Source organism: Alnus glutinosa, chromosome 2 (genome assembly GCF_958979055.1).
Source record: "Alnus glutinosa chromosome 2, dhAlnGlut1.1, whole genome shotgun sequence".
Lineage (NCBI taxonomy): Eukaryota > Viridiplantae > Streptophyta > Magnoliopsida > Fagales > Betulaceae > Alnus > Alnus glutinosa.
This window is the reverse complement of record NC_084887.1, coordinates 1,665,950-1,673,909: the sequence shown is the minus strand read 5'-3', so window position 1 is coordinate 1,673,909 and position 7,960 is coordinate 1,665,950. Positions and strand designations below refer to the sequence as shown.

General features: G+C 33.8%; 1 protein-coding gene across 3 annotated transcripts; it reads right to left on the bottom strand.

Moving 5' to 3' along the window:
- Window positions 1-825: 825 nt before the first annotated feature.
- LOC133860138 (F-box protein At3g07870-like) lies at window positions 826-7,397 on the bottom strand. 3 transcript variants are annotated; one of them, XM_062295809.1, is made up of 3 exons: window positions 7,141-7,397; window positions 3,007-4,238; window positions 826-1,135 (listed from the first exon to the last, which is right to left on the bottom strand). In XM_062295809.1, the coding sequence occupies exons 2-3, from the start codon at window positions 4,231-4,233 to the stop codon at window positions 1,121-1,123; spliced, it is 1,242 nt and encodes a 413-aa protein (XP_062151793.1). In that variant the 5' UTR covers window positions 4,234-4,238; window positions 7,141-7,397; the 3' UTR covers window positions 826-1,120. The 3 variants fall into 3 exon arrangements, with proteins under 3 accessions (XP_062151793.1, XP_062151792.1, XP_062151794.1); XM_062295808.1 differs by lacking the exon at window positions 826-1,135 and adding an exon at window positions 1,149-1,563; XM_062295810.1 differs by lacking the exon at window positions 826-1,135 and adding an exon at window positions 1,674-2,395.
- Between the last annotated feature and the right edge of the window lie 563 nt (window positions 7,398-7,960).

The following is a 7,960-nucleotide window of genomic DNA, read 5'->3' as shown; positions in this document are numbered from 1 at the left end:
AATGATTAGTTTGACGTGGCATGTTGCTAATTGATTAGACAAAAGTTAAAAGAGGGACCTATTTGAAACCAAATGAAAACCTAATGACCTAATTGTCGAAATTGAAAATTTAGGGACTAAATTGAAATTGCACAAAAAATTTAGGGACTAAATTTAATTTTTTCTATTATTGGTTAAGAGTTATTGGTTCATAATATGGACCAACTGGAGGGTTATGGAGAGAAAGCGTTCAAAAAGATAAGGAAATAATGAGGGTTTTCCTAATTTAATGTGAAAAAACTTTACTCTTCACAATTATTTATCACATTAGTTGACATAACATTTTTTAAGTGTCTTCACATGTCAGCCACTTAAAAAAAAAGAAAAAAAAAATATCACTTAAAACACATCATTTCAGCCGATATAAAAGCATTACACTTACACAATAATATCTTATACAGTAGTTGTTTTGAATATTTTACAAAGCTGGCGGGCATGTCATACCAGAAGATAGGCTAATTTTTTTGTGCGTGGGCTAGCTAAAGCAACACTTAAATAGGTCATGGATAAAGTTTGAATAGAAGAAATCCCTAATTATATATGTGATGTAATTTTAGAGCAACAAGCTCTATCCATTTGAAATTGAAAGAAAGTATGACATTTTCAAAAAAAAAAAAAAAAAAACTCAAATTTCTGTTTCTTTATGCATTTTGTACTGGAATAGGTATCTAAATTGTGAAAGAGAGAACTACTAGATTGAGATCTGTCCTATGTAAATGGAATACTAACAGTTAAGTACCTCATAAGTGATGGAATAAAGATCATTATCATAATGACATAAACACATTAATGGAAGACATTAATTAAGCTTTCTCAAGTTTTGAAGTCCCAAAATAGTGTGTTTCAATGACAAGACAACTCTCAAGGAGCGTACATAGCTTTAGCTCAAATCAGGAAGATTTCCATTGAAACCCACATAATTAAACATAGACAGCCTGTTAAGCCCAGGTTAGAACACAAAAGATTCATTAACATAGACAACTTTACTGCTCCATGCACCACAGCATAGAGTTCCAAGGTAAGTCTCCATAACAGTGCTTCATGCATCAAGAGAGGCTTTTCCTTTGTTCTTTCCCATGTTTCAAATTCTGCACAACTGTTTCAATAACCATGTCAAAAATGTTTTCCTTAAAAAAACCATCAGTTTCCCAGGTGCTCATATCAGCATTACAATCACAATAGCAGCTTATATTCCCCAAGGCATTATGAACGAATTCAACCCAAATGAATTGAATCATTTTCCAGTGAATATGTGGATGCAAACTGGTTTCCTCCCGTTCATGACAAAGAAATGGAGATGAAGGATAAGACTAGAATTTTCCAAACTAGAAATGGAAATAACATAAAAGAACAGAGCAGCAAGAAAATCAACTGGTCCCTATTCCAGCAGATTTCAGTTCATTTAGTGGGACATCCCGCCTGGTTGCTAAATTTTAGAGGGCTTAAGGAAGAGCAGATTACAAATAATAATCAATTGGCACATAAGGATAAATGCCCACCTTCAACACATGAAAATAGTTGTTTCTGCAAGAGTCAACAAAAGTAATGCATTTTTTGGTCACAGATAATTGATAAAGGAGGATTATCAATTACAACTAAGTTAACCAACAAAATAACATGCTCAAATTGTGGCTTCGGCTAATTGAAGGAGATGAAGGATGCACAAGAACATTTAATAATTACCCAATGCAATATTTTAAAAATCTTACAAGCCAGAACAAGATATTGTTATGGACAACATAGCTCAGTAAACAATATTCTTGAGAATAGCAATAGATAGGCTGCTCTAGTCATTTTGCATATTCTGTTCCATTCATAAGGTGTCATTGGCAAATAGGTGAAGCTTAGATTTATACATTTTAACATGATTAAATATATTCAAATTCCTCTCTTGGAAACAAGTGAAACAAAGCTGTGAATATAAAACATTGCTTCAGACTCTGATCCCGCCACAATGGTTAAGTAATAAAGAAATCCTTAGGAATTTGAAAATATAGATTACAAAACCTCCTCATTAAATGACATAAAGACTTACCCACTGTCCACAATCATCATTCTTTCATAATAATCTAATTGCCTCCTTTCCACAGTTAAAATTTCAACGAGTAAACCCTTTAGTCGAAGACCCCTTAATATCATAATTTTTCATCACCATTATGTCAAAATAATTAGACTGAGGAAAATCACAAGCAGATAGACTGCACTGGCAGAGTGGTGAAACATGCCATAATCCCCAGGCCAAGCAGGGCAGATTTGGAATTCAACACAAGGATTCCTCAAAGCTAGGTAGTACTCCTATCTCAGAACAATAGAAGGACCATCAAAGAAAGAATCTTACTTCCTACCAATCAGCTTCCTGCAATGCCATTCATCCTAGTCAAATTCATATGGTTATTTATCACTTACTAAAAAGGAAAAATATGTTTGCCCTCGCCGACACACCTATTATCCTTTTAATTGCTTGGTTCAAGGTTGACAAGCACTGTGTCAACTACAGTTGTGGTTTGCATGATAGGAGCAGAACGTGGAATACAATGTAATATCTAATTACAGGCCTTATCCTGAGTAGAGAATGAATGTCTATGAAAGCATAAGAACATAACCCAAGTAGTAATTAGATTGTCAAATAAGGATTAATTCAAATTCCAGAAACAAACTAGGCAGGTTTTTACTGAAAGAATGAACTGGTAAAGGTAGTGTATTATTTTGTCACGGTTTATGCGAATAAAAAATTCACATAGCATTTAATTAATTATGATGGAAAATAATTTTAAAAGGTTCATTCTAAAGTTTAATGACCACATTAAACTTTTTTAACAAAATAAATGACTGACCAGTGTGCTTGAGAATGGCAATGAATAAGTCACACAACTCACATGGCACATTCTTAACCACTAAAACTTACAACAAAGTATTTGTAGTAAACAAATAAAACACAAAATGTTACTTTTGGTTGAGATTAAGTACCTTCAAATTTTCTCCCTTTGCAACATCCCTTAGTGAAATGAAGCTAGGAATATGAGCAATTGCTTGAAACTTTGATCTGACCCCGTAAGTAGAAAGATAGTTGAAGACCTCTTCTCTGGGATCATAGCTTAAAAGAGAACCCTCATTAAGTAAGATCAAAATTTCACCACTGTCAAGAATCATTATTGGTTGATAATAGTCCAAATGATGCCTTTCAAAAACTAAATTTGTAATGACAAAGTTTTTAGTCCACGACTCCTTTATCCCATATTCGTTCATCACCCATATATCAACATGATCAGACTCTCCAGAATCACTTATAGAAAGACAGCCTAACAATACGCCAAAACGCATATAATCAATAAACTCTTTCTCGGATCGAACAAATGCAGAAGGTGCTGGAACCGCTCGGAATTTCTCGCTCCCAAAGTCAAAAGCACGTATAAAATCAGGAGTATTATGCTCCATCACTTCCCAATGAAGTGCTCCATTCACAAAGGTGTTGAAATAAAAACCAGCATTGATGTTGTACATAACCTTTCCTATGCTTCTCCATGAACCCGTACCAAGAACATATATCTCAGCCTCATAATGGTCATATATCTCCCTTGTAATGGGATCAGTACCCATTATACGGAGAACCTGGACCACCTTGTATTCTTTAGTCTCTAAACTAAAACCAAACCCAGCACCAACTACTTTAACGTCCTTTTTTACTTTTGGAAGCGTAATGTACTCACCTAATATTGGATTACACACGTATATAGGGTCCTTCTTACCAGGTTCACACAAGCAAAGCAACCCATTACAGGAATTTACAAAACCAAATTCAGCGTCAGGGAGATTTGATTTCTTCTTAAGCTTAATCCTTGATCCACGACAATCGATATTGTTGCCTTGAAGGTCAAACAAGTGGAGCATTCTCGGTTTTCTGTTCTTCTGAATGGTTCTAAGCAATAGGCTAATGGGTGCTCTTGACAGATGCAAATTAATTAGATGAGGATCCAAAAGTAGGCCCTGCCACAGTTTGCAGACGCACTTGCAACTGAAGATGGTCTTCATGGGGAGCCATGAGAGAATTTCCATGATGAGTTGGGATGGCAGGTCTTGTAAAGTAGTCCCACAGTCACTTGTTGGTGCGCATCCTTTTGGTTCTTGGCTCTCTTCCTGTGATTCTTTGCTGGTACTGATTTGGGTGCGTCCTATTTTTCTTCTGCTATTTTCCATGGTTGCTTTTCACAGAAGAGAGTTAAGAGCACTTTCAATTGCTTTTGTATTTTTACCTTTAGACTAAAATAGATAATCAAAGTGCTTAAAAGAGACTTCATTGACTTATCTATTCAAACTCTAGAATATATTTTACTTAGGCCTTGTTTAGTTTGCGGAATGGCTATTCCATTAGGAAAATGAATAGTTATTCCTAGGAATAAAAGTTGGTAAAATGTGGCAGAATGGAATGGTTATTCCTAATCTTTAGTTTGGTAAGAACACATATATTTTAATTGGAATTCAATCAAAATTACTAAAAAAACCCTATATTTTTTAAAAAAAAAATTAAAAAGAAAATCAAATTATTAAAAAACAAAAAAAAAAAAAAAAAGAGAAGAAAAGCCATGGGTGGCCGGCCACCCCCGAAGCCAACCCGGCCACCCCCAATGAGAATCGGGGGTGGCACAGGCCACCCCCAAAAGCGTCGGGGGTGGTCGCACCACCCCCAAAAGCGCCGGGGGTGGTCGCACCACCCCCAAAAGCGCCGGGGGTGGTCGCACCACCCCCGGAACGCCTCCGGAGTCCACCGCGAGGTGTTCCGGGGGTGGTCGCCTCCACAATGGGTGGCCGGCCAGCCAGTGAAGGGTTTCGTTTTTTGGGTTTTTAGTTTTTTTTTTTTTTAAAATAACAAAATATAAAATAAATGTTTTTTTTTTTTTTTGTAAAATATTGCATTTACCCCAAGGAATACCTATTCCTCTCATTTTTTAGAGGAATAGGTATTCCTCTTTGTAAAGGAATTAGTATTCCAATGGAAATACCTATTCCAAGGAATAGACCCCTACCAAACAAAAGAATGGCTATTCCACTTTCCATTCTAGGGGTCTATTCCGCAAACTAAACGAGGCTTTAATTCCTTAAATAGTGCAACTCTACATATAGGGTTGCACTATTCACATATCTATTTTTTTTTTCCTCCACGTTCTTTTGTTTTTTTGTTTTTTTTTGTTTCACTCCACGTTCTACATGAAGCATGCTTGCTATGAGATTCCATAAATATCTCAATTAATTGTGATATTTTACTTGCACAAGTGAGAATATTCCAAATTGCTTTAAGATTATTCATTTGTTTAATCACTAGTAATAATAAAAGGATAATCTTTTTCTTTCAATTGGTATGATCGTTTAAAAATTATTACGTTAGAAAAATGATAGATTTAACAAAACGACTGTTAGAAAAATGGTGAAAATGACCGTAAAAAATTTGCTTTAGAGAAATGATTGTTTTAACAAAACGATTGTTGACAAATATGACTAAATATGACTATTTAAAATAAATAAATAAATAAAGGACAAAAAATACGATAATGAAAAAAGTAATAAAGAAATAATATAAATTTAAGAATAGATAATCGGATGTATTGGGTCTTTTAAAACCTATTAGCTAAACTAGATAAAGTGGGTTTTGGTTAGTTATTCTAGATTAAGATATACATAAGTCATTGAGAATGCTCTAATGGATTATCTATTTGCAACTTTAAGCTAGAATAGATAACAAAAGTGCTAAAAAAAGACTCCATCAACTTATGTATTCCAACTCTAGAATAGATTTTTCTTAATTCTATAAATAATGCAACTCTACAAGTAGAGTTATACTATTCACTAATCTTTTTTTTTTATTCTTTATCTCCACTTTTTTAGCTTTGTTTTTTTTCCTTTTTCCCTCCACCACTCCACGTTCTTCCTTTTTTTTCTTCATTTATAGCGGAGATCTAAGGGAAAGTGTGTAAAGTAGTGGAGTTATCAAGCGGGACCCACGTGAAAAAAAAATACTATAATGAAAAAAAAAATTAATGAAAAATAATATAGAGTTAAGAATAGATAATCAGATGTATAGTGTATTTTAAAACACATTAACTAAACTAGATAAAATAAATTTTGATTAGCTATTCTAGATTGAAAAATACATAAGCTATTGGGAGTGTTCAATAGAGAAAGAAACCTTAACAAAAGCTAGTGAATGAGGCAGTTTATTTACCAGTCAACCTAATAAATGCATGTGCATTCTGAGGAGTCACCGTGTAAAAAAAAAAACCAGTTAGAGCATGAGTATTGAGCTATCCAATTCAAAAGTTTAAGCAAATTTTAGAGAAAAACTCAGAAATCCTCCGTGCATCAAACTCTCCAAAACTTCTTCAAAATGGGTTATGTCAAAAACCCTTTCTAAATTTAACCCCCCAAATCCTTGAGCCATTTATTTTTTTATCATTTTCTTTCATTGGGAATGAGATATAAATAGGAGGGGTTGTTAAAGTGGTTGGTGTCAAAACTAATAAAAATAGTATTTGTTTAAAATAAAAAAATATTTAGAGAGTTTGATATACTAAGCTTTTTAAAAGTGATAGATTAAATCAAAAAAAAATAGATTTTTTGAGTTAAAATTTAGAGAGCTTGATAGATGCTCTAATATCTCAATGTCTTTCCTTTTCCCACATTCTCAGCGACCAAACAGAAGAAATAAAACGAACCCAACTATGATATCTCAAATCATTTCATTTGGCAACATTTTCAAAGCAACCGAACAATTCACAAAATCAAATCCAGCAGCTAAAAGTCAAAATTTCGGGTACCAAACAGAAGAAATAAAAGGAACCCAGTTCTTATATCTCAAATCCTTCATTTTCCCACATTTTCTCAGCAACCAAACAGTTGCGCGCAATCAAAATCCAGACTTTGAACTGCCCAGTAAAGTAAAACAGAAGAAGATGCAAAAGCCAATAGTTAGCAACCATGTCTCAAGCCCATGAATAAGATTCCAAGTTCAAATAGTTTTCAAGTTCCTTCCTTTCCCACATTTCCTCAGCAACCAAGCAGAAAATAATAGAAGATATTGACAAAACTTGAAAAAAAAAAAAAAAAAAAAACCTTGAGCTCTCGTCGCAGCCGATCACCACTTTCCCTCTCTGGTTCCACCTTTAACACACACAAACACACAGAGCGTCGACTGTCGAGGTCGTTCTGAGGGGTAGAATACGCCGTTTTGTTAGATGTTCTATCATCCATGCGTACGAGCGCGCCTTTTCATTTCGGCAACATAGGATTTGAGGCGACACCATCTGGAAAATCATGGATTCTACAAAAACAGCTTAATATGTGTCGTATTGTTTTGAATGGTTAAGATTATTATTATTATTATTTTATTATAAAAATTGAAATTAAATGGAAATCATTAAATGCTATAATTTTTGTATATCACCTAAGCCAAAATCTAAAATGAATATAATAATGTTAGCATTCACATTCATATATTACATCGATTGGCAACGTGGCATAACGTAATTTACAAAGGTATTTTTATGCCAGCTAATTAAAAAATACAATTTTGCTATATTGCATGCATATGTATGCCTAAACAGATAATGATGGCATTAGTCATTTCATTTCAACAATATTACGTATGCTTAAATTGTTCATTTCATTACAACATCATAGTCATTAACAGTAGAATAATAGGATAACATCACATCCCATGGGATAGAAAAAAAAAAAAAAAAAAAAAAAAAAAAAAAAAAAAATCCCATCAAAATTGTTGGATCGGATATTTGACTATTTCATTTGAAAATCAATTGGTATCAAGTGAGAGAAGTCAAAGTCATTTATGACATTTGAAATCGCATTCTGTAATACATGCATGTTTTAAGAGTCATTTATATGCACAGAGCTGCACTGTTGCTCTCACGACTCT